The sequence below is a fragment of the Drosophila pseudoobscura genome, chromosome 3 (assembly GCF_009870125.1).
Source record: "Drosophila pseudoobscura strain MV-25-SWS-2005 chromosome 3, UCI_Dpse_MV25, whole genome shotgun sequence".
Classification (NCBI taxonomy): Eukaryota; Metazoa; Arthropoda; class Insecta; order Diptera; family Drosophilidae; genus Drosophila; species Drosophila pseudoobscura.
The window spans coordinates 7,176,651-7,201,055 of record NC_046680.1 but is presented as its reverse complement, the minus strand read 5'-3'; the positions used below and the strand labels follow the sequence as shown (position 1 = coordinate 7,201,055).

The window sequence follows — 24,405 nt, the reverse complement described above, 5'->3', positions numbered from 1 at the left end:
TCAGTAGGCCAATTGGAAGTTTCATTCATTACTAACGCACTTCCAGGATTCCAGCACAACTCTTGACTCCTCTCCGGACGCTGTGCGTATTCCAGTCTGCGCAGGGACGCAGTGACCGTTAGAAATGCGGCGACAAATGTTTCGAAAGAAAAACAAAAAATCGGTTTTTTTTTAACTAAGCCTAAAACCATTTAAGTGGATAATTTGCATCCCAATTCAAAATTTCGATCTTAGTTCCATGTTGATGTTAGTGCTGTAAAACGATAGGTTTAACGCGTTTTGGTATTTTTGTAGTATCAACAAGTAGTGTCCCACTCCCCTCAGATGTTATCGATGTTTTCAAAGAATTCAGTGAACAAACTTTCAGACTCCATCATAATTAATTCTTGCAAAAAAAAAAATGCTAGTTTGATTGTTGCTCGGGTACACCATTACTGTTTTCAAAATAAAACGACGATAAGTTAAACTTATCGCCTAAAAATACCGATATTTTTTAGAGCTACTCTGTTCATCGATCAGCAGAATCAAATGTCGCGGGCTTCTGATTTTAACACGTAAACCAATAGAAAAATAATATTGACTTCCTTCTAAATCCAAATATCATGTATCAAGTTCATATATCCTTCAAAAATATGTATATTACTCTTTTCGATAGTCCCAATGAATGCCCCAGGTATTTTATCTGCCGACAATATATATCGATAAGTTGATACACCAATATCTAGCATCCCTAGTTGTGTTGTGAGCAGGTGTGCTCCACCGTTGCCGTTGCTCCAAAGTCGAAGAAAGAATCGTTTTAAGCAGCATGAAAAAATTCCAATAGCCGAAAGGCAATCACCACTTAATAATATATAATATATGTGCTAATGCAAAAATACGAGGCGCACACTACGCCCACGCGTACAAGTTCAGAGCAGGCGACAACTACAGCAAGAAATGAGCCAAAAGGCAGCGACAAAAGCACCAGTGATAAGAGAAATAATATATTAAAGTCGACGTGAAAAGAAATCTTGCCAGCAGCAGCAGCAGCCGACGCAGAAGCAGCGACAAATGAAAATAAAGTAAAATAAAATGTAGAAATCGTGTAAGCGGGAAGCCTAGCATATGAAACGAAACGAAACGGAGTGGCTTGACGGAGATTAAATAAATTTATAAGTGTGCTTTTTGTATTTGAGCAGCTTTTGTGATTGTTGTTGGAGGAGGCTAGAGAAAGAAAGAGGCAGAACAACAACAACCACAGTTTTACATGTTCCATGTTCCCTGTGCTAGTGTTTGTGCGTGTGTGTGTGAATTTGTGTTGGTAGCAATTACCCCTGCGAGATGAACGCGTGACACGATCGGAAGAGTATCTGTAAAACTTACACATTACAACTTAACGCACAATTCAATGGATTGACGCATGTGACTTAATCTGTGTGTGTCACGCTCTCACCTCTAGAAAACGAGATGCGGAAGCCGAGACATATTCATGAATGGCAATTATGTGTATTGCGGCAAGTTTTACCTGCGTCATGAAAATCTAAAGCTGCGCGTACGATTTTCTCCACTTTGGAAGTAGTGACGTTTTCCGATGCTACAGTGGGACTTCTGTGTGTATGTGTGTGTGTGTATGGGAGTGTACGCTCTGTTGTGTTAACGTCATGGCAACTCCACCTCCAGAAGAAATGTAAAACAAGCCAATTGATATGTTGAATGCTCTAATTGGACACCTTGCGCTTTAGTTGCTTGGCTTTTACCATATCGCCCCATTATCAATTGCAGGTGCTTTTTTTTGGCCCCATGAGTTCTTGTGTGTTTGCGTGTACATATGTATTCATGTGATGGTTGCTTCACTGTGTCTGTGTGTGAATATGCTCGACCTCGACAAGTTTTCGCCTTGTTTTCGACCCATCCACTGCGCGCGTGTGTGCCCTCGTATTGGTGTGTAATTGTCATCATTCCTTTTCATATTTTAATTTTTGCTGTTGTTTTCTGGCATATTTCCTTGACTTCTTGACCCCCTCTCACTCAACACCGTGCACAGGGCTACCCTACCTGTCACGTCCCTGCCCTATAAAACTGTTGCTGCGCCCCCGCTAAAACACTCGTACACACAAAGAAACTACCGAGTTTCATCCTCTGTCTCTGTCTAGCTTTTGGCAATCGATGGGGCTGCCTGCCTCTCGCTTGGTTTGCTTTTCTCTGTCGTTGGCGCCCCCCACTCTTACGTTGCTGTCTGTCTGGCGCTGGGCTGCTGTGTAAGTTCAAGCCAAGGTGTATTTGCATAAGGTGCTTTTCGATCTCTCACTCTCGCTCCTGTGTAATGACACTGAAAACAAATAGGAAACTTGCGAGAGCTCTCTGGGAATGCACCACCCCATTTCAATACATCTTGATCCAAGCCTCTGTTCTCTAGCATTTGTTGTTGTTTGTCGTGCGTTCTTCCTTCTCTCTCCGCTTGCTGGCTCATTTATGTATTTTACTTGTCGCTTTTTAAAATTATTTTCGCTTTTTGTTGTTGGTAGATGAGGGCAGGCCGTCCACGAGCGGCGAGTTATCAGCTCACGAATTTGTAGATACGCAGAATACACTACAATGCGGGACAGATTATTAGGTAAACTCCAGTGCATTGTCCTATCCCACGACCCACTTGAGAGGCCTCTTTCCACTCGCACCTTTAACCCGGTGACGTCTTTTACCAGCCCACCAGAAGCAACTCTCAAAGTGTGCCGTCGCTCTCTTTTTCTTTCGCTCTCTCTCGCTGGCTTTCGGTGAGAAAGTCTCTCTGTGCCGCGTGTGCGTTGGAAGAGAAGAGATGGCTGGAATGGATGCCCCAGCTTTAGCTCCAGTTTCGCTTCCATTTTGGAAGTTCATTCAGCTTTGACTTTTGACTGCTACAGTTACGGGTTACGGTTAATGTGTGGCCGCATCCGTTCGGTAATTTGCAATCCTATCTCTTGAGCTTATCATTGCTAGAACTGTTTAGTGCCTTTCATCTTTTAACGAGTGATTTATGCTAATAAACAAGAAGAGCAGCGCCCAAAACTTTCTGCTAGAAGAAGCCAACAAAAAGTGCCAATTGGGTGTGATCTGTGGGTGTGTGTCTGTGCAGGAGTGAGATGAATGATGAGATGCGATATATGCATTGTTGTCCAGCTGCCGTTGCTCTTTTCGCACCCACAAAATATGAGAATAAGAAGAAGCAACGGCATTTGTTTATGCCTATTAAGAGTGTTTGAGTGCTTGTGTCTGGCGTTCGTGCGTGTGTAAGTGTGTTTGCGTTTGTGTGTTTGGTTAATGTTTGATCACGGTGGCTGTCTTCCTCTTTCTCACTGGCTTTTTGCTCTAAATTGATTTTAATAAGTATTTTTGAGTACTTCTGTCGGCTCTCCCTCCTTTGCGATTATGTGGTATGTATGTAGTATATGCATGAGTCTGGTCCCCGTACGACCTTGATGTTGTACATTAACCCATTAAGCGTGCTCTCGCTCTCCCTCTCGCCAAGACTCTTCTTCGCCTGGCGATCGGCTTACAGAAAAACCAGCCATAGACACTGGTTTCTGCTTTTCCCTCCTCTTCTACCTCTGTAGTTGGTTTTTACACTGCTCGCCAAAAGTAATCGCTGCTGGGAGCGTAGTGGCAGAAGAAGAGAACTTCATGGGATTGACTTTTGTTTTCTTTGAGATTTCTGTAGGGACAGATAACGGTGCGCTCGTGCTCTGTTTATACCCTGTAAACGTAGAGGCGGAGGGTATATTTCGTATAAGAGAGTTCATAAAGAAACGCTGCCATCATCCCCCGATGTTTTTGAGAGGGTAAACTCTAAATAGAACGTTTTCTAATCATTTGGTTCTCCAAATCTGTTGAGAGGGCATCTGATAGCTGATAGCACAGCTGTAGCGATCGTACTTGTTTTCATTTTACTATCTTTGGTGTTTGCCTTACTCCAAGCACGCACACAAACACACACACACACATACACTTGTAGCTGATAAAAGAAAAACATACGTACATATACCAAGGTTAGGCGTAGAAATGTGTATTACCTCTTAATTGAAATTATGTTTTCTCTTTTCCCCCCCTTTCCCTCGCCTGACCGAAGGCGATAAAGTGCAACGAAATGTGAAAAGCAATTTTGTGCGAAAAATAAAGTGCAATAAAATTCAATTATAAAAAAAAACATTAAAGCAAAGAGGATACAAAAAATAATTGGATAAACAAATTCAATTAAATATCAACAAATAAGAAAAAAGTGTGTACCTGCAACACGTGCCCCCCCCGCCCACACTGGAGGGGCATGGCCCACTGCCCACTGGTGAGCATCCGTTGGAGCAGACGCAGCAGCAGCAGCAGCAGCAGCAGCAATTAGATTGTGCGGAAGCCAAAAAGAAAAGAGAGAATTTAGTGTCTCTGTTCTTGTTGTTGCTGGCGGCGCTGCTGCTCTCTCCCCCGACCCGCGTCCGTATTTTGTGTGTGTGTGCTTATGTGTATCTGTGTGAGAGCGCCGCCAGCAGGCATTGAATGTGACAGCACCGACTCCATGTCCAAAGCGACTACAAAAGAAAATGCAGTTTAAGTGAATTTCCTGCGCGGACGACACGACAGCCAATTACGGAAGCGGGATCGAGTGCCGCTAATCCGCTGATCCCCACCAAATCCGAGCACCGCGCCACAACACAACACAACACAGAGAGAGAGAAAGTCAGCCAGTCTTAGCGATGGCCTCCACACCGACACAAGCAGCCCCACCAGTCGCAGCAGCCGCAGCAGCCGCACCAGTACCAGTACCAGTGTCCACGCCACAAAACTACAAAGTGCCATCGACCAGCAAGATATCCGTGGACAAGCTGCTGCGCGTCGGCTACTATGAGCTGGAGAAGACCATCGGAAAGGGAAACTTCGCTGTCGTGAAGCTGGCCACAAACATTGTGACCAAGACAAAGGTGAGTGCGAATCTGGAATACGTTTAAGATTTTCCCTTAATTCCCATCGATTATAGGTCGATTATGGTATCGATCTAGATCAGCATCATCACTGCCTCTGATTAATTATCGAATAACTTCAGTTATCGATGATTTTCACTTCATTCCATCCCCAGTCCACAGTTTCCGAGCTTCTGTGGATGATTTCTGATTGCGTATTCTGCTGAATGAAATTGATTTTGGTGATTACTCTTTGATTATATTGTTTATTGCCGCGTGAATATGTGTAGAGCAATTATTTACACAACTTATTGACAATCGGGAGTTTCGTTTCGGCTTTCGGTTGCTTTTTCGATTGTTTGGGTTGTTGTTTGCTTTCAATTGACAATGTCGCTGGGTTCTGCTCAGGGGGCGTTGGGCTGGCGGTATTGGTGTGGAGTGTGGGGTGTGGGGTATGGGTGGAGGTAGCAGCATCGACAGATGCTAATTGGAATCGCATTTGTAAGGCGCTTTTCTCCTTCCGTCGATTTTGCTTTTTGCCTTTGCCTTTGCTTTAACTTTATTTTGGGGGACGCTCCTCCCCCAAGCTCCCCATCTCAAATAACTCTGTTCTGTCTCTTCAGGAAGTAATTGAATTTCATCGTTTGTTCCCTTTGTTTTCTTTTTGCGATTTGTCATCTGCTTTTATATTAATCTTCTTTTTTTTTGAGAATTTCCTGCCATAAACTTAATCGAAGCTGATGATTCCCCCGAATGATCCCTTCCGAAATTCAGTTCTAAAGCAGAAGTCCGCTTCCAGTCTGTTTGTTAAGCATGTTGAGTCACCTGTCCATGTGGTGGGTGCTAACAGCAACAGCTGTGACGCCTGATAATTGGGACTGTCAACCGAAACAGACACACACACACACACACACACAATCCACAAAGGAATGCCACCTTTTAGATACCTTTTTCCAATACTGAAGCAGGCAAATAATCCATCTTGCTCGCTCTCTCATACAGCAATACAGGGTATCAACACTGCGAAACTCTTGGATCAATAAACGCGACACTGTACAGAGCGAGGGCGGCAGAAAGACCACCAGATGATGGGTGCGAGGGGTGCGAATGAAAATTTAAAAGACAAACAAACGAAATTGATTTCGTTTTGCATAATTGCCAACGTTGTGGAGTCTGCACCGAACACGTGCCTATCCGTATCGATCTTAACAATTATCGCTGGATATGTCGTCGACAGCCAAACAATTACCACTTCCGAAGAACTTTCTTTCGATTCGAAAACAGCTGTTCGACAGCTTCAAGGTCCACGGTCCACGGTTCACTTATCTTATTTTTTGCATTACCAATCAGTGGGCCAGTGCTTGTTATGTATTATTTATACATGTGTATGCATGGCTTATCTGCCTTAAGCGTATTTGCCAATAATTTACTAACCAGCACATGCATCGACATGCACATATGTACATATGTATGTACTATGTACACTCAAGTAATCCGAAAGAACCACAAAGCGTTCGATAACTAGTTTAAATGATTTCATCATTAGGAATCCTGAATACGCCCAGGAAGGGATCTACAAGCTTCCCTTTGTTTTGAGAGCCCAGGAGAATTTTCTCTCGTCTTTAATCGCTTTCACGTGTCGTTTCTGATTAAATTTGATTGTTATTTAATTGGGCATTAGTTTAATTTAATTGAATTATCGGTCGGAATCGGCGGCTGCCTTGGCACCGGTTTGAATGCCCCAATTGCTGCAATTGCTCTCCCTCCTCTCTTTTTGGGCTGCTGATTGATCTTTCGCTATGGGTAAATATTTAATATTTAAGCTGCTGCCGTCGTCTGATCCGCTGAGCGTTGACTCTTTGGCCAGCAGACCGAAAAAACATGTTTGAACATCTAACACGCGTCAGACAGAGACAGAGAGAGAGAGAGAGAGGGCAATCGTTTAACAATCTTTATTTACCTTTTCATTAACTCTTTCGCGGCTTTTTGCTATTCGCTTTCAGCCTGTCTGTCTCTGTCTGTGGTTGTTTTTCTATGCTTGATTTTTGTTGTTCAGTATTTACAAAACCCAAAAATCATGCGCACTAAATCTAAGGCCGCCAATGTCGCTCGCTCACTCTCTGTCTCTCTCTCCCTTACCCACTCTGTCTTGCCCCCATTTATGTCTGCGTTTTGTTGCTGTTTTCAAAAACACACACTGGCATTATGATAGCCGAAAATGTTATCAACTGCTTCTTCTTTTCGCATTTGTTTTGTCGCCAGAAGAGTAGCCAGAGGCAGCAGCAACAAAAACATAAAAGAAGCCCCCACCAAAGAGCAATCGCCGAATCAGTCACGTGTGTTTACTCACTCTCTCTTAAGCTGCTTGTCTCCGATGATCAGACTGTTTGCCCTTCACTTCCTCTCTGCAGCAGCCTGTAGGCCTGTTCTTTCGTCTGAGAGACCCTTTGCCAGAGAAGATTATGCAAGGTGGTCCACAAACTCTCTTTTCGGGTCTTATTTTACGCTCAGCACAACTGAGAGCGCTGCGACGCCATGTTTGATGTGAGAGAGAAGAGCGACGTTTGTTGTTGTTGTTCTGAGAAAAATAAGACCCGAAAAGAGAGCGCGTTGCGATTGCGCACAACCTTGAATAATTTCATTATGATGCACATAATTAATCCTATTTTCTGTTTATATTTTTCCTCTGTTTAACTGCCAAAGAATGTACATATTTATCGGATATCGGATAGAAAAGGGATATCCCATAGAAACGATTCATTTCCTTTTGGATTTCAACTGATTACTTCGCAGCTTCTGACTTCCAATGGCATTCAATTAATGGATTTTACCATCTGTAAGGTCCCTATTCCAATCAAAAAACTGTTTTCTGATAGCTCAAACGCCCCGCCCCTTAACCCATTTTCATTTGCAATTAAGTAGGCCATGGCGGGGGGTAAATTGTGAATATAATAATCGATTTTTCCATTTCCATTGTGCCATTGGAAAATTTTAAAATCACACCAAAGCCACATAAAGTCTATTGACCTCTGGAGCAGGGGAGCAGCAAAGAAGAGGCGGAGGAGCGGGAGCGGTGAGCGAGTGAGAGAGTAACAATTGCAGCAGCCTGAAGAATAGATAGGTAGTGCGAAAAGGAGGTCGCATATCGATTAAACACGTGGAGTGGGGGGGCAGGAGCGTACAACAGGGGAGATTGAGTCAGAGCCTTTGTGGGAAAGGGGTGGGGTGTGGTGTGGTGTGGCGCGTGGGGGGTGCGCTGGCAACACGTTTGATTACCGCGTGTAAACAGCAACAATAAGCGCTACACTGCAGAAGTTGCAAGGACCCGCCCAAACGTTGTGCAACATTTTGTGGCAGTCACATGCCAGCGAAGCCCCATGATGGACAATGCCAATGCACTTTTCACAATGGACGAGCAGCCCAATGGAAAGCCACCCACACCCAAGGCGAAGCCTCCCGAGAAGCCCCTCCGAAGGAGAACCCAACCCAAAGCCATAGCCTCGGCCCCAGCCCCAGCCTCAGCCCCAGCCAGGACCCCAAAGGCGACCCCCACGGCTATTATGTGTGAACTGACGCGCCTCAAGGCGCAGCAAAAGTACCTCGAGTGCCATCAAGTCAGGCTGAATGCCAGCCATTTCCAGGATAGCCCAGACGACGAGCCCAGTTCCGAAGGCAATGGTGCCCAGAGGCCAGGCAGCTCCTCCACCACAGCCCTAGCCAGCCTGATCAACGAGATTGAGCGCCTGCAGTTCGAGCTGGACGAGAAAATGCAGGTCTACCGCTCCGCCAAGCGCAACGAGCTGCAGGACATGTGGCACTTCGTGACCGCCATGAAGGAGGACGTCTTCCGGCCGGAGCGACTCAGCATGTTCACGGTCAACGCCCTGAGAGAGCGAATCATCGGCCTGAACGGCCAGCTGGAGCGTTTGAGTGCGAAGAACTCGAAGGAACTGCAGACTCTGCGAGAGGAGTACCAGCAGTTGGAGCGGGAGAACAAGTTCATATGGAGGGGCAGCCTATAGGCAGTCCCCGATCTCCCGATTTATCTCGAGAAAGAATGTTTTACACAAATTATGATTAATAAATGCCCAAGATTGATAAAAGCATTCAAAGGAATACGCACATGCGTGAACCTCGATAAACTTGCATTCGGAAATGCAATTATAGAGAAATTACTTATTTGCATTGTGAGGAATCGAATATGCAGGAGCATACTGTAAGCTTTCTTAGTTATTGTTTCGGATTTCGAGTTAAATATTTAGCAAGCTAATTCTGTGGAACTCAGGATTTGGCGAACAATTCATGGCCTTTATTCCTTTTAGTGTCGGTCGACGTCGACGGTCGTAATCAACGTTTCAGACCTTGGCTGGGCTTGCATTGGCTTTTCCTTGAAATCAATAGAACCAAAGAACCTTTTGAGGCGATATTTTGCCTTCAGCTGAAGGATTCCGAAATGGAGGCGACATTGGGTATGTCGTTGTCGTGTGGTTGTCGCTGTCGTTGTTGTAGCTGCGATTATTTCGAAATGTCTCATTTGCGAGCGAAGGCTTAAGGTTCATCGCGTTTGCCTGCGACGAAACGAAAGGTCAAACGGCACGTGGCAATGTGGCATTTCTCTTCGCCCATGCCACCACACCACCCCACCCCACCCCACTAGGAACTGAAGTTCAACTTGAGGCGCTGCTCACGTGGCACTGGAATATTTGTGGAGGGCGTTAAATCAGTTTCGTATCAGTTTGTTTTTGTTGTTGTCTGTTTTTCATGCAATTATGTAAGGTGTCAAACACATCTCGCTCTGCCCCCTACCCACCACTGGCTCTGCTCTGTTGCTGCCCTTTGCAGTACGCATACGACGCGTTGCACAAAAGAATTTTCAATTATTAAATGAGCAACGAACCTATCAATGCAGTTTCCTGCACTTGTCTCAAGTTCAAAGTCGAACAACTTTAGAACGAGCGAAATTGTCTATAAATTTTGATTCAATTTGATGTATTGCTTGGTATTTGATTGAAAGTGCTCGGCATTGAACGGCTCGGCATGAAGCAGAAAATATATTAACAAAAATAAAAACTGCGGAGAGGAAACGGAATCCAAAAAAACGAATTTGTTTTAAAGTTGAGAAGAAACAAAAACCGGTGCCTCATGATGATGATGATGCTGCTGCCTTGCCCGCTGCCGATTCTGCCATTGTCATTGAGTCGAAGAGCGTGACAAAGAAGAAGATAACAAGAGAGTGAGAGAGAGAGAGAGAGAGAGAGAGAGACCCAAAGCAAGGTTTATTGAGATGAGGTGATGCCTTGGCCAGGGACCTCTCTGGCGGATTTGCTTGAAGATCAAGAGCACAAGACTCGGAAGTATTGAGAGAGCCTGCGCTCACTTTTGTTGTTAATTATTTAACATTGTGTTAAATTTTTGAAATGTTTTGCGAATACACAAAAGCAAATAAACAGCAACAGCGGCGGCGGCGGCGTCAGTCGTGAGCAAAGAATGTTTTGTCTGGTCGGCCGTTGCTGTGCTCTGCCTCTCTGCCTCCCACTCTGCTGCGGCAGCACCAAAACACACACACACACACGCACACGCACACGCACAGACGTACCGGTCCCCGAACACGCGCACCATGTATGGGGTGCTCTGCTGATGCCGCAGACTGTGCGGCCGCCTAACCACCTGAACCCGAACAGCCCCCGCCAAGCCCCTGGCCACAGCTGGACGACGCACAGTGGGACTAAAGGCAAGCAGTTTTGCCATAATTCTTCATGAATATTGGAGCTAAGACCAGGGCCCTAAGGTGTTTATTTTATTAAACATTGGGTAAACCCAACGATGTAAGCTGTTTTTGGGGGTGTTTCTAAAGGCCTTGAATGTGTTTTTAATCAACAATCAACAAACATATTTTGTAGAGGCTTAGAAGTTAGATCTCCTTGTGGATTTGATCCACCAACAATGGCAGCATTCCCACTGTTCATCATTTGAGCGAGCAGCGTTTTTGTTCCACCTCCCTTTCGTAATTTTCGGCTGGCAACCCACACAACTTAGATTTCGATGCTGCTGCTGCTCTCTGCAGTGCGTGCGCGCTCTTTGCGGCTCTCTTCTGTGCTCGCCGACAACGTTCGTTCACCTTCGCTTGCACGAGTCGAACGACAAACAAACACAAACAAAACACAGCAAACATTCAACAAAGATCGAGGGAATAAAGGCACAACGGAACAATTGTCTTTTTGGATTGTTCTCATGTTTGTCCTCTGGTGTTTCCTTGCAGGTGGCCATAAAGATCATTGACAAGACATGCCTCAACGAGGAGTATCTGAGCAAGACGTTCCGGGAGATCTCCATACTGAAGTCCCTGCGGCATCCGCACATCACGCGTCTCTACGAGGTGATGGAGTCGCAGTCGATGATCTACCTGGTGACTGAGTATGCGCCCAATGGGGAGATCTTTGACCATCTCGTGGCCAATGGACGGATGAAGGAGCCGGAGGCGGCTCGCGTCTTCACGCAGCTCATCTCGGCGGTCCACTATTGCCATCTCCGCGGGGTGGTGCATCGCGATCTCAAGGCCGAGAATGTGCTGCTCGACAAGGACATGAACATCAAGGTGAGTAGATAATCCCCAGGTTCTTGTCCTACCCTTGATTGGTTTACTCATTCCGTGGCGTTGCAGCTCGCGGACTTTGGCTTCAGCAATCACTACGAGGAGGGGGCCACACTGCGAACCTGGTGCGGATCCCCGCCCTATGCCGCCCCCGAGGTGTTCCAGGGGCTCGAGTACGACGGACCCAAGTCGGACATCTGGAGTCTGGGCGTTGTTCTGTACGCCCTGGTCTGCGGGGCCCTGCCCTTCGATGGGAAGACCATTCTGGAGCTCAAGAGTCGGGTGGTGCTGGGAAAGTTCCGCATACCCTTCTTCATGTCCCAGGGTGAGATAGCAGACCCAGAAACATATGGCCATAGCTGACCCTCTGTTGTCCTTTGCAGAATGCGAGCACCTCATCCGCAACATGCTGGTGGTTGAGCCGGACCGGCGCTACACCATCAGGCAGATCATCAAGCACCGGTGGCTCAGCGAGTGGCAGTCCGAGCTGCATGAGGAGGAACGTGAAGGCTGCGAGGGCACAGCGCTTCCCTTTGCCGGAGGCTCCATGTCCAACTCCGCATCGAGCTCGTCGCTGAGCAGCGTGGTCGACTCCTCGCCGCCGCAGCTGGACTCGGTGGTTATGACGCACATGCTGCAACTGCCCGGCCTGACCGCGGACATGATCGCCCAGTCGGTGCACGAGCAGCGCTTCGACAACATCTATGCCATATACAATCTGCTGCAGGACAGGCTGCAGCAGAAGCGACGCGAAAACCAAAGACTGCAGCACCACGCCAGCCTCGCCTACTCGAGGTCCCGCAAGACGAGCATTACGACAGGCGTGGTGGACCGGTCGGCCGAGCCTATCAAGCAGGAATCCCTCGAGCGCCTCAGTCCGCTGAGCAGTGCGAACGCCTCCTCCAGCTCGGCTCTGGGCTTTGGCTGGACCGATGTGGCCGTGGATCTGGAGAAGTTCGGCGACTTTGAACTCGAATGCTTGGCACGGTCCAATGAGGTGGGTTTATCAATGGCCCAAAGGCGTTCTATTGGTTCACTTATTCACGATTTACTATATCCTGCAGCCTCCTGTAAATCAGCATCATTTGTGTGCCAACACCGTCGTGAACGGGGCCAACACACGACGCCATACCGTGGGTCCAGGCGATGTGGCCCACGAGCAGGCCCTGGCCAATCCACACGTGCCGCCCATCGACTTTAAGTGCCCTCCGCAATGCAATGATCCCGCTCAGGCCGTGCCCTATTATCCCATGAATCTGCCCATGCTGCAGAACCAGCCGCTGCACAACCTTACCATCAAGGATCAGCATCTTTTGAAGCCACCCGTTGTAATGGGTGCCAGTAAGTCCTCCCACTTTGCTTTGAATGTCCTCACCACCTTGACACCCCGCGTGCTCCATCTTTGTAGGTTCCTTTGGACGTCGCGCCTCGGATGGCGGGGCCAATCTGCACATCTACTACCCTGCCAGTGGCACTGTTGGTGGTCCAGCCCAGGGCCAGCAAATGGACACGGCCGGCTACTATATCAATCCCAACTGTGGGCCAGATCCCGGTATCCCTCAGGAGCTGTCGCCGCTCAACGAGCAAGCAGCAGCTCAAATGGCTCAGATGCACTGCTGCCCAGAGGGCAACACGGGTGACTGCAACGAGGAGCTCCAAAGGTGCGTTGCGGCCACCTCTTTCCCTGATTTATGATATCTAATTACGAGTTGTCTCTTATCCCACACACAGCTATATGCAGAAGCGTGGCGGTGTCAAGCGCCATACCGTGGGCTGCACTGATGATCTCTCTGTGACGCATGGACCCGGTACGGGGCCAGGTTCCTCCCAGGCCCCAGCATCCGCCTCAAACATGCGACAACGACGAACGGGTCTGCTTACGGTGACCGAGCGGCCGCCAGGTGCGTAAATGGCATTGTGTAGACATAGGAGCACAGATAGAAACTAAGAGTTTGAGAAGCTTTAAATGCAGGCGTACGATGGAACTTTAATCATTAACTGAGAGGCTTCCTAACGAATGTATTATAAGAGCTTTTGTAGTGGAAGCATTGCGATTCTTCTTCAAGTACTCAATTAATATGTATAGCCTGACCAGAAGCTCCATTAAAAACTACAAATAAGCTTCAAAGAGGTAGCTGCATGGCCCAATAAGATTTGCTTAATTTTATCTTATTTCGTATATTTTATTAATGCCATTATTATAATTTATTAATTTTATGGTTCAATATTTTTTTTCCTTTCAACCTTTCGTTTTATGTGAACTATTTTTGGTTTCGTTGCATTTGATTTGAATTTTGTGTCGCCTGCTACTGCACTGCACAACAACACACTGCTGCCTTCGCTGCTGCTGCTCCTGCTGTCGCTGCTTGACTGATCCCCACCACCCAAAAAAAAAAAACAAAAACCCCACACGCCGATCAATCGATAGTGATTCATCCCGAGCTAATACGCGAGGTCGAGTCTCGCATGAATCGCGACTATCTACCGCCCACACTCAAATCTCTCAGTCAGTCCCCGCCGAACGGCACCTACGGAGTCGGCCTGGCCATGGCCAAGGGCGTGTCCCCGCCGCACTCCCTGCCGCTGGTGGCATCGGCTGGTGGTTCTGTGCCCTTGGCTGCAGCCAATAATCGTCGCATTCATCGCGTTGTCCACTCGAAGCTGCCCACCGTGCAGGAGGGTGGTAAGTCTTATGATTTCATTTCCGATTTTGCCGGCCAGGATACCGAACCAAGAATAGAGTGAAAATACGTATGGATGTTATTTCGTGTGGCTCATGATTTGTTTCCCTTTTTTCTTGTCTTGTATCCCATTCCATTGCTGCTGCGCTTGCCATTTAGCGACAATAGGACGCTACAGTCCGGTGCGGCGGGCCTCAGAGGGATCGAAGAGCCAGTTCCAGGGACCGCTCCAGGAATGCCAATCCCTGCAAAAAGGTATTGCACAGAGAAACTTTTTGGTTGCACCCAGTCCGCCGCTTTTAGAAAATTCGATCAGTCTGCCAGGTAAGAAAGAGAACGAGAACAAAATTTGCCCCCAGCTTTGAGCTCCCCCCCGTCCAGATTGCACATAGATTTGAGATGCTGACGAATTCGTTTCCCCATAGGTTCACCCATACATGGGAAGCCAGGAATGGGCCTCCAGCTGGCTCTGCGACGTGGCCATGACATTGCCATTCCGCCGGATGCGATCAAGGCACTGCTGCCGGCACTGGATCGCCTGGTCAAGGAGCAGCGTGTGAGCTACGAAATCGCCAACAAGATAATCTCATCGCATGTGGTGCCTCTCGATCTGGCGCCACTGCTGGGTCTCTCGGCCCATGTCCATGCCAGCGGGGCGGCTGTCAGTGGCGGTCATCTGGACCAGAGCCACCTCCTGCACCACCAGCATCTGCAGCAGCAACAGTTCCAGCCCATGCACAGCTTCAGCGTATCCCCGATTAGCCTTCCCCACGCCGCAGTGGTGAATGCCTCGCTAACCTCCGCCAAACAGATGTTCGGGCAGCCGATGGGCGGCTATCCCCAGTACCCGACGGCCATGACACTGCCTCTGCAGCCGCAGCACCAGCACCAACTGGTGGGACAGTTCAGCAGCATCAACCTGGGGGCCAGCAATTCTAACTCGAGCAGCGGCTGCCAGTCGCCCGTGTACAGCAACAGCAGCTTCAGCGGCAGCTGCTCTCCCAATCCCTACCTGCCCTGTGTGCCCGCGGTTCTATCGCCTGTGTGCAGTGCTGGGGGACCCTCTTCGCCGATGCATCAGATCACCAAGGGTATCTCTGTTCTGACCACAGGCAGCGGCAGTGGCGGTGGCTCCATTACACGCGGCACATCGGCGGCAAGCGAAGGAGCGGCTGCTGCTGCAGCTGCCAATCAGCCGCTGGATCTGTCCATGGATGTCTGCGGCGGAGTCCACGGCGAGCAGCCGTCGGACTATGCCACGCCCAACTGGTTTATACCCTGTAGTACGGCAGTTTACTATGACCTGAAGCCGTTGAATCTGTCGCCGGCGCAGCCAGTGCGTGTGGTGCCCACGCCCCCTGCCTCGCCCAATCTGTGCATCATCCAGGAGGAGAACGGCAACGGTCAGATGTGTCACACGATCACGACCGGAATGCCCTATGCCGGCTGCACTGGCGGGATCACGCCACAGATCTGCCTAACCGATGTCCAGGGGAGCGAGATCACCTTGGTGGCCCTCTCATCGGATAATAGTCGCGATAGCGAGGACTCTTTGGAACAACACACGCCCGTCATGTCACTGCAGGTGCGTTGAAGATCCTCTTCATAAGTCTCATGGATGAATTAATGCATTAATCTCCTTACCTTTCTTTCAGGGGTTGATCATTGCAGAACCCCACAGTGATATGCCCTCCATAACGCGTGGAATCGGACGCAAGGCGAGCTTGGACTGCGAACCCAGCAGCAACCACGTGACGGCCACTAGTTCCACCTCCCAGACCGAGGCTCAGTGTCGGCGGGGGAGCGACAAGTCGCTGGGGTTTTCTGACGATTCCCTCAGCAATGACTCGAATAATCTGTCGCCCTGCCAGGAGCCGTCGGCCAGTTCGGGCTTCAAGTCAGACTCACATTCCGAGATGGGGGACCACACCGAGTGTGGCCACCTCACACCGGACTCGATGTGCGACTCGCGACGGATGTCGGATGAGATGTGCTACGAGGTGCCGCTGCCGCACGAGTGCTCCAACCTGGACTCCACCCGCATCCTGGAGATGGTGAAGCAGACGATCGACTCGACCATGCCGCCCAAGGGATTTGTTCTGCACAAGGGCAGTATCAGTTCGGAAGACAGCGGGGCCGAGTCGCGTTACAGCAGCGCCTCGAATGCCTCCAGCTCGAATACGGCCTGCGAGCCTTCAGGACAACCCCTGGCCTCCGCCTCCGGCTATAGCGAGCCCACCACCAATCTCAGCCTGGAGTACTCCGGCGGCCTGCAGATCGAACTGCAGGTGTGCGAGGGACGCAGCCGGGACCATCAGGGAGCCGGCAAAGGCATCAAGCTGCGTCGCATCTCAGGCGACCAATTTGAGTACGGCAAGATCTGCCAGCAGCTGATCAGCACCATCACCATGCAACAGGTGGCCGGCTGAGCCCTTAATGGGTGTACCCTGTCTCTTCCCCTCCCTAGCTACCTACTAAATGACTACTCGCCTTGCCTAAACTCTGCGTAGCTGTGATTCAAGCCGATATGTACGATATATCTATAACTATATGCATGTTTATCCTAGTATGTGTGTGAAGGACTTGAGCAATTCAGACGAGTATAATTCTATTATGTAAATACATACGTCTCTAGCTACATTTTTATTATGAAATTCAAATTTGAATCCCATTTCAGATCTTCTAGATGTAGTAGCATAATCAAAATCAATGAATATCAAATAGACACTTTTTGTATTGCTATTTAACCTGATTCTTAGATAGAACCTGGTGAAATATTCGAGAATATCCCCTCCCCACCCTTCAACACATACAACATTATAGAAATTATAGAATTTATGCACATATTTTAGAACGATATGTGTATTTCAAGTATAGGAATGGCGAGAAGTTCTTAAAAAAAACCGACGACAAGAGCAAGTAAAATGCATTCCAGTAGCAAAAATTTTCATACAAAAGCAACAAATGTTCGTACTAGCTATAAATATAATATAGATGCATAGATCTAGCGATATATAGATACTATATGCGTATATCCATTAATTTTAAGTTCCATTCTTGTGCAATTCGTAAGCGTAAAAAGCGTTTAGTTCAACAAAGATACGTACATCTTTATCCATATGCAAGATATATGTATGTATAAATGGATATTTTACAAAATGTATAGTTAGTTCTCTATCCTCTAAATGTTATGCATTATGCGATAAGCTCTCGATTCCGTTTAAAATTTAAACAATTTTTATAACTTCTGTAGTAAAGAATTCAAGTTTGTTCGTTTGTTAACCGATCCTACGATTAGAGAGTGTGCCGTCGTGCCCCCAAAAGCGTCATAACATATATTATTAGACATCCCCCAAAACATTGAGAAATGAAATCTATTTTTTCAAGAAAGACTGCTGTGATTTTAAATATAACTAATTAATTTAAACCGATAGGAGAAGAATGTAGAAGAAAACAGAAACAAAAATACAAAATAAACACGAAATCATGTAGCTATATACGATTATCAAATTACATAAATTGTTCAACTTTATCTTAAATAAATTACCAATTCTTCGAAACATACAAAATTCATTTTGCTTGGCTTGCATAAATGTCATACATTTCCTAGTATTTTCTTTTATTCAAATGATAATATAAATAATGATTTTTCTGATGGCTTCCAGAAATTCCAGCTGGAAAACAATCGTAAATCGCTTTCGAGATTGTTTTCAAAAAGCCAAGGCGTGGGATGGGAAACGGCGATCAGATTTCAAACTCAGATTTTGGCAAAAGTTAAGGCAATTTATTGATGCGACTTGCTGATAAATTCTGTGCATTAATATCTCTTTAAAATGGTTATAATTTTAGATCATTTCAGATCAAATTTAATTAAAATATAAATGCCAATTTGTAAAAATTTGTAAGTTATGCTTCAACGCTTTCATCGACTTCTCATTCAGCTATGTTGTGCGCGAGGGCTTATTCCGTTCTGTTTGGTTTGTAGCCGAAGTGCAGCATTCGCGTCAGCATGGAGGTGAAGCACGGTATCTGCTTCTGACGATCCGCTATTGGGTTGTCCGGCATGTTCGACTCAAAGTCGATGGCCACGCGCTGACTGACAAAAGTGAGCATTGTGAGCAGGTCGTTCGTCTTGCCATTGCTGTTCAGCTCTTCGATAAGTGACTGGATGTACCACGAGCCCTTGCCTACATTACGCCAGGAAGTGTAGCCTGCAATCGCATGTTCAGTAAGTAAATATCGTAATAACGTTACGATTAGATATTCATCCATACCTGGAATCGTCGAGTAGGAGATGAGGAAGTCTGCATGGACGGGTATTGTGTAGCTCATAGACGAGTCCCCATCAGTTTCAGTCCGGCACTTATTCAACATCATGCCCCCGTCCACGAGATAACCTTGGCAGGCTTGTATGAAAAAGAGCTTCGGCTTGCCCGCTAGCGTGGGGCACATCTTGTCAGTGAAATAGTGGAGGATTATGTCCAGCTTGTACTGAATGTCGTTGGCATAAATGCAGCCATGCTCGCCGTGTGACAAGATGGCAATGGCCAGGCAGTCATTGTCGGTGTGGTCCAGCGCGGCTGCCTTCTCCACATTTTCGCGAATCTTCTGCCACTTGCAGTCCTTGTGCACCGTGACATCGAAACCTAATTTCTTGAAAGTCTTGCTTAGCTCCTCCGCGTCCACGTTGGTGCCCAAGCGAGTCTTCAGCCTGGGTATCTTGAAAAACTCATGATTGAATATTAGGGCCAATCCCCGATTCTTATGATTCATATTGTACTCCCTGGCAAAGCTACTGCAAAAATCCATAGTGTCAATAGACTGTCATATTAGCGATAAGGTTCGATCGAATCATTGTGAAGAATAAGAAATTAATGCGACAATGTACCCTACCCCGATCCAACCGTTACACCACCAGCTACGTCCGTTGAATCACCAGTAATAAAGCTCCTGTTTATGAACTCGTTCGTCATTTTGCTTCTGATATCTTCTCAAGGTGAAGAAACTGCAGTTACTTGTTTTTGTGATCTTCTTGTTGCCTGCAACACTTCTTGCGTTCTGTTCACTGCGTCGTCGCCTGCTGCACCTTTGCTTTAACATTTTGCGCCTTCTCTTTGTGCAGCCATAGAGATGGAAAATCAACCGAGGACTTTCTATTTTGTCGATTGTTTTGGCGATTTTTGTAATCGATGTTAAATCAAAATGGAAATATCGAAGGCCTCGATAGTGTCATCGATGATTTTGCAGCCTTTTTCACATCTCTACAAAAAATTCAACAAACAAATAAATTATTGGAGTTTTTTTGAATTAATTAAGCTGCATAAGCTGAAAGGATGATTTGCCGATTGTGCCTAAACAGCGTTAGCGACACGGACACCATCCAGATCTTCGAGAGCATTGGCGTTACATTGAATGTGGCTACAGTGCTGGGCAAATACTTTTGGTTTGAGGTGCATTTTATTCTGTGCAGAGTTCGAGTGTAAAGTTTAATTGCATTATTTGTCAAAATTTGCAGCCAAAAAACGATGATCCCATATCGACGGTGCTTTGCGTGGGTTGCTGGAACCAAGTGAGCCAATTCCATGAGTTCTTTGTGGCCGTGGAGAAGGCGCACCGGCTGCTCACCGAACGCTTCTCCCTCAATGTGGGGGAAAAGTCTAACAGCGTACAGCCAGAGATTGAGGAGGAGCCAAATCAGCTTCCTGATGAGGCAGAGGAGGCGCCCCAGTTGCCTGATGGGAAGGAAGAGCTAAGCCATTTACTTGATGAGCCGGAGAAGCCGCTTCCGTTGTCTGATGGGGCGGAGGAGCTGCTTTTCCAGCAGGAATTGGACGTGGGTCATCAGGACTGCGATAGCGATGCCTCCTTCAGCAATGAGCAGTTCCTTAGCCAGGTACTGTGTCCGCAGGATACTGATGACCAGCAGGCAATGGAGAAGCAAGAGGAAGTGGATTTCAAGAATGTGCCACTCATTGCTGTAGAAGAACGTCGGGAAACGCGCTCGACAGCCAGAATAAAATCGCATCAGGCAGCAAATATGGAGCTCTTAGGAGCAGATCTAGAATCCTTGGCAGCAGATGCGGAATCTCTAGAAGTCACAGACAGCGAATCCAAACCGGTGAACACTTCAGCTACCGTCGCCAAGCGACGAATGCGAAGTCGCAAGTCCGAGCAACATTCAATGAAAGCCAAACGTTACGTGGACTATAAAAAGTCCATGCTGGATATCGACCAGAAGATCGCTGGCCACATGCGTCTGACCTGCGACATCTGCCACCAGGGCCACGCGACCTTCCTGTTGCTCTGCAAGCACATGCTGCAGGTGCACCACCGCAAGGGGTATGCCATCTGCTGCCACAAGAAGTTCTACAAGCGCTCCGCTCTGACGGACCACATTGACCGACACACAGATCCCGAGAAGTTCAAGTGAGTGGTAAAGTGGAGGCCAGCAATTTGAAATTTTTCACACCCAAAAGAGGATCCTTATTAACAAATCATGTGATTATAGGTGCACGGAGTGCGACAAGACTTTTGCGGACAAGCAGTGCCTGCGCAATCACGAGCTGCTGAAGCACCAGCCGGACGATGTGAAGGTCTTCATGTGCGAGCAGTGTCCCAAGCGCTACACAAAGCAGTATTTGCTGGAACAGCATCGAATCATCCACAAGGAACGCACTATACCGTGTGGAATCTGCGACAGACGGTTAGTTGTTAGTCAAGCACTCGGTTATCCCTGATCTAATTGGATTTCTACCTTGTTTACAGGTTTCCCAATAACTCTCTGCTCAGTACTCACGTGAAAATGGTCCACAGTAACTATGGCACAATGTGCGACATCTGCGCTCAGGTGATACGCGGAAGAGCGGCCTTTAAGCGCCATCAACTAGAACACTCCGGTGTCTCAGAGCCGAAGGTACAGTGTGACATCTGTGGATCGTGGCACAAGAACAGGCATAGCCTGAAGAAGCATGTGCGTCGGCACAAAGGATCCTCGGAAGAAGTGCGCACATGCAAGGTGTGTGGCAAGGTGTCACCCAATCGGAGCGCCATGCTGAGTCACCAGCGTTATGTGCATTTGGCGGATCGTAAGCATGAGTGCAGTGTGTGCAACAAGGCCTTCAAGAAAGCGATTACCCTCAAGGAGCACATGGCCATGCATACGGGGGAGGTGCTCTACAAGTGTCCCCACTGCCCCAAGACATTCAACTCGAATGCCAACAAGCACACCCATCGCAAAAAGGCTCATCCCAAGGAGTTCGAGGAGGCGCGCAAGGCCCGCACCGAGAGCCGAATGGCCACCGCCGTCGATGGGCCTGGGCCTGATCCTGAGACCCAGATTATCACAATCTCTACGGAAGGCGACGAGGGCGAGAGCGAAACACAAAACATTCTGCTCACCGCCACCGAGGAGGAGCTCAAGGCCGAGGGCATTGAGTTCACCCTGTGCCTTAGTCCGCAAGCGGCAGAGTGAAAGATCGATCCGATCTGTTTGTCTGTTGGAATTCTGTATAAGTTTATTTGTAAGATCCTTAAGCTAGCAGCGAGTAACAAAATAGACGGAGATTTGAAATTGAATGTTCTTGATAATTGGCTAATACTGGTACTAACCGCGCTCGCAAATGATTTCCACAGCATTGGGCTCCATCAGCACCGATTCCAGGCAGCGTTGGACGGCCGAGCCCAGAAGTTCGTCCAGCAAAAAGTTGACCAGGCTGTGGGGAGGAGATATATGAAGGCTCTAATCTGTGAGTCAGGACGGACTTACTTCTCATCGCTGACAAAGCGCCAGAGGTTCATCTGCAGGTAGTGGGCATCCACTTGGATCTGCTGCAGTCCATACTTGCTGAAGGTCCTCAGTCGTACGCATTCCAGCAGCGTCTGCAAGGGATTCATTGATTAAAAGCCGCAAAGCCCGATTGGAGCACTCACTTTAAGGCCAATCTTAATGATGCCCATCACAATGGAAGCCTTGGTGAATTCCACCGATGTGAAGATGTCTACTCGCTCCGAGAACAGGCGGTGTATGTTGGACACATAGCTGGACTCGAGCTGCGAGGGCGTGTAGTTGGACCAATTAGAGCGATACTGCGGCTTCGAGGCCGTGAAGTTGCTGAAGTAGGTCTTGCGGCTGGAGTCGCTGCTGGCCGTGGTGCGAAAGCCTGTTGGGTTCCCCGTCCCCTCGTACAGACTGGCCACCACCGTCTCGATGCTACCTAGCTCCTCCACCACTCGCTTCATAACCGCCCGCACGGAACGCGGTTCGAGGCAGTTGAGCCAGTCACGGGTTTCGACGCTCTTGCGTAGCATCTGGGAGATATTTGCCCCTTGGAGGCGAACGTACGCGTCAAGTAGGGCATGGGCCGTCTCCCGCATCTCCGCACAGATTTCAGTCTCGTGGGTGAGCGTAGCACTATTCTCCGAGTCGATTTCGTAGAGGTCATCTACCAGTGCAATCTGTAAAGAGGAGAGGCGATTAGAAATCTAGGGCATCGATGGAGGGATGCTTACCAGTATGTGGACGCCTTGCAGCTCCAGTTCTAGGCAGGTTTTGGACAGTACTAGGAGTAGATTCGGCGGACTGGAGCTGGAAGCATCACCGAAGCCGCACATCACCTTGGAGATGTGGCGCAGGAATCCAATGAGAAGGTTTTCTCGAATGCCCTCCACACACAGGGCGCCCTTGTGCTCGGCCTTGATGTTGAAGGACCAATCGGTGCGCAGAAAGATAAGCAAGTCTTGGAGCACACCCTTGATCTTCTCCACCATGGCCACGTACAGGTTGCTGATGAGATCCGACAGGTTCAGGCCAGTGGCCGCATCACTCTTTGCCGACACCAGAGAAAGACGCACAGCGCTTAGGCTATCCGCGAAGTGATCCTTCAGGTTCTTGGCGTGGGCGTCACACAGCTGGTGGGCGGCACCAATTATGATGTCCACCGTATTGCGCTGTACCTCCAGTCCTCTGCAGATGTTGCGCATGGCCTGGAGACGTCGATGTAGGCGGTCCAAGGCCCGAAGCATGACCTGGGTGTCGCCATAGCCAATATCCGACTCGACGCGATCCTGAACTAGTGTCAGATACTTGTCGATGTTTTGGTTGAGGAAGATATTCAACTCGAGCAAAGAATTTTCCTGGAAGTCGTCGCTGCAAGGGATCACAAATGATTAGGTTCGGAGAAGTTGGAATTTATGGCCTTGATTTACCGCTCTTGCTCGTAGTGCTTAGCCACAAACATATCAAAGTAGGACGTCACCACCAGGGCCAGGTCGTTAAGGAAGCCGTCGATACCCATGTCCACGAACTCCAGCATATCCCGCTCCGTTTGGTCCTGCAGCATAACTATCAGTTCGTGTAGACGCTTGCCGGCACAGGTGAGCATCTCGCTGGCCAGGTCCGAGGTTTTCTCGTCCAGTTGCAGGAGCAGCTCCCCGATCTCCGTCAACGACTGGGCCGTGTTACCGGCCCGCTGAAAGTCCTGGCGCAGCGTCTCTTTCAGGTCAGCCATGATGGCATCGCAGTCCTTTTGAATACCATCAAAGGAGGGCTGTCTGCCGTATTGGGCAAACACCTTCTGGGCGTGGAGGTAGTCCTGCACCGCCTGGGCGTAGTTCTGCTCCTCGATCAGGCCCTTGAGCTTGCCTGGCAGTGTGGACAGGAACTGAAGACGCTTCAGCAGAGAGTGCTTCTCGGAGAGACGGCACAGCTGGGAGCGTGTGCCCTGCAGCGTGCCCGTGATCTGTTCGCTGAACGTGGTGATTGACTGCATCTTTGTCATCAGAAGGTTCACGTCCGACTCCATCTGCTTGAAGTCATCCTTCATTTTCCGTATCGTGTCAGTGGCTGAGATGAACTTGTTGTAGTTCTCATACACCAGCGTCTGCATGTCCGAGTGCAGGGTCTGGGTGTCCTTCACAACAGCCGCCTCTGTGTCCATGATTTGTCTCAGGGAACAGTCCTAAAATATAGTAATGTAGGGTTGACCCAATCCGCTAACCAGATGGCTCACCTTCAGAAGCCTCTCCAGATACTTTTCTGCATCGAAGCTGGAGCTGTCCATGTCAAATGGACTGGCGTTGCTCTCACTCATTGTGTAGAGTGTAATTTAGTTTGCTTTGCTCATAAACTAATTTTGTTTATCAAAGTTCGTTTTTTTTGTTGTCGTCCGCAGAAAAGTGGAATAACGCAAGTCCAGTGTTGGTTAGCGCTTCATTTTTCATATCAGCTGATTGC

At 48.2% G+C, this 24,405-nt stretch overlaps 5 protein-coding genes across 8 annotated transcripts; 3 read left to right on the top strand and 2 right to left on the bottom strand.

The window, feature by feature from the left end:
- The first annotated feature begins 690 nt into the window (after positions 1-690).
- Positions 691-17,743, top strand: Sik3 (Salt-inducible kinase 3). 3 transcript variants are annotated; one of them, XM_015183840.2, is made up of 12 exons: positions 691-1,061; positions 4,082-4,922; positions 11,161-11,496; positions 11,563-11,818; positions 11,877-12,490; positions 12,558-12,834; positions 12,902-13,154; positions 13,225-13,394; positions 13,922-14,176; positions 14,334-14,498; positions 14,600-15,759; positions 15,830-17,743. In XM_015183840.2, exons 2-12 carry the CDS (start codon positions 4,698-4,700, stop codon positions 16,601-16,603), a joined length of 4,485 nt encoding a protein of 1,494 aa, XP_015039326.2. In that variant the 5' UTR covers positions 691-1,061; positions 4,082-4,697; the 3' UTR covers positions 16,604-17,743. The 3 variants fall into 3 exon arrangements, with proteins under 3 accessions (XP_015039326.2, XP_015039325.2, XP_015039327.2); XM_015183839.2 differs by lacking the exon at positions 691-1,061 and having other exon boundaries at positions 14,343-14,498; XM_015183841.2 differs by lacking the exons at positions 691-1,061; positions 13,922-14,176 and having other exon boundaries at positions 14,343-14,498.
- Positions 8,119-9,015, top strand: LOC4803754 (ensconsin). Its single transcript, XM_003736906.3, has one exon. The coding sequence runs from the start codon at positions 8,279-8,281 to the stop codon at positions 8,921-8,923; it is 645 nt and encodes a 214-aa protein (XP_003736954.3). The 5' UTR covers positions 8,119-8,278; the 3' UTR covers positions 8,924-9,015.
- Positions 17,744-17,936: 193 nt separating the features above from the next.
- Positions 17,937-19,280, bottom strand: LOC6898224 (caspase-1-like). 2 transcript variants are annotated; one of them, XM_002138254.3, is made up of 3 exons: positions 19,068-19,280; positions 18,449-18,969; positions 17,937-18,385 (listed from the first exon to the last, which is right to left on the bottom strand). In XM_002138254.3, the coding sequence occupies exons 1-3, from the start codon at positions 19,145-19,147 to the stop codon at positions 18,135-18,137; spliced, it is 852 nt and encodes a 283-aa protein (XP_002138290.3). In that variant the 5' UTR covers positions 19,148-19,280; the 3' UTR covers positions 17,937-18,134. The 2 variants fall into 2 exon arrangements, with proteins under 2 accessions (XP_002138290.3, XP_015039324.2); XM_015183838.2 differs by having other exon boundaries at positions 18,449-18,966.
- Positions 19,281-19,396: 116 nt separating this feature from the next.
- LOC4803751 (transcription factor grauzone) lies at positions 19,397-21,749 on the top strand. Its single transcript, XM_001360379.4, has 4 exons — positions 19,397-19,624; positions 19,690-20,600; positions 20,683-20,877; positions 20,940-21,749. Exons 1-4 carry the CDS (start codon positions 19,508-19,510, stop codon positions 21,643-21,645), a joined length of 1,929 nt encoding a protein of 642 aa, XP_001360416.2. The 5' UTR covers positions 19,397-19,507; the 3' UTR covers positions 21,646-21,749.
- On the bottom strand, positions 21,663-24,397 carry Vps51 (vacuolar protein sorting 51). Its single transcript, XM_001360378.3, has 6 exons — positions 24,182-24,397; positions 23,379-24,130; positions 22,683-23,319; positions 22,104-22,628; positions 21,940-22,052; positions 21,663-21,886 (listed from the first exon to the last, which is right to left on the bottom strand). Exons 1-6 carry the CDS (start codon positions 24,260-24,262, stop codon positions 21,778-21,780), a joined length of 2,217 nt encoding a protein of 738 aa, XP_001360415.2. The 5' UTR covers positions 24,263-24,397; the 3' UTR covers positions 21,663-21,777.
- Positions 24,398-24,405: the final 8 nt, after the last annotated feature.

Coding starts and splice junctions, on each gene's coding strand:
- LOC6898224 (XM_002138254.3), bottom strand. CDS start 19,147: ATGACGAACGAGTTCATAAACAGGAGCTTTATTACTGGTGATTCAACG. Junction 18,970..19,067: donor GGTGTAACGGTTGGATCGGG/GTAGGGTACATT, acceptor GGATTTTTGCAG/TAGCTTTGCCAGGGAGTACA. Junction 18,386..18,448: donor CTCCTACTCGACGATTCCAG/GTATGGATGAAT, acceptor ATGCGATTGCAG/GCTACACTTCCTGGCGTAAT.
- Vps51 (XM_001360378.3), bottom strand. CDS start 24,262: ATGAGTGAGAGCAACGCCAGTCCATTTGACATGGACAGCTCCAGCTTC. Junction 24,131..24,181: donor ATCTGGAGAGGCTTCTGAAG/GTGAGCCATCTG, acceptor ACTATATTTTAG/GACTGTTCCCTGAGACAAAT. Junction 21,887..21,939: donor CGCTTTGTCAGCGATGAGAA/GTAAGTCCGTCC, acceptor TCCTCCCCACAG/CCTGGTCAACTTTTTGCTGG.
- LOC4803751 (XM_001360379.4), top strand. CDS start 19,508: ATGATTTGCCGATTGTGCCTAAACAGCGTTAGCGACACGGACACCATC. Junction 20,601..20,682: donor ACAGATCCCGAGAAGTTCAA/GTGAGTGGTAAA, acceptor ATGTGATTATAG/GTGCACGGAGTGCGACAAGA. Junction 20,878..20,939: donor TGTGGAATCTGCGACAGACG/GTTAGTTGTTAG, acceptor CCTTGTTTACAG/GTTTCCCAATAACTCTCTGC.
- Sik3 (XM_015183840.2), top strand. CDS start 4,698: ATGGCCTCCACACCGACACAAGCAGCCCCACCAGTCGCAGCAGCCGCA. Junction 4,923..11,160: donor ACATTGTGACCAAGACAAAG/GTGAGTGCGAAT, acceptor GTTTCCTTGCAG/GTGGCCATAAAGATCATTGA. Junction 11,819..11,876: donor ACCCTTCTTCATGTCCCAGG/GTGAGATAGCAG, acceptor TGTCCTTTGCAG/AATGCGAGCACCTCATCCGC.
- LOC4803754 (XM_003736906.3), top strand. CDS start 8,279: ATGATGGACAATGCCAATGCACTTTTCACAATGGACGAGCAGCCCAAT.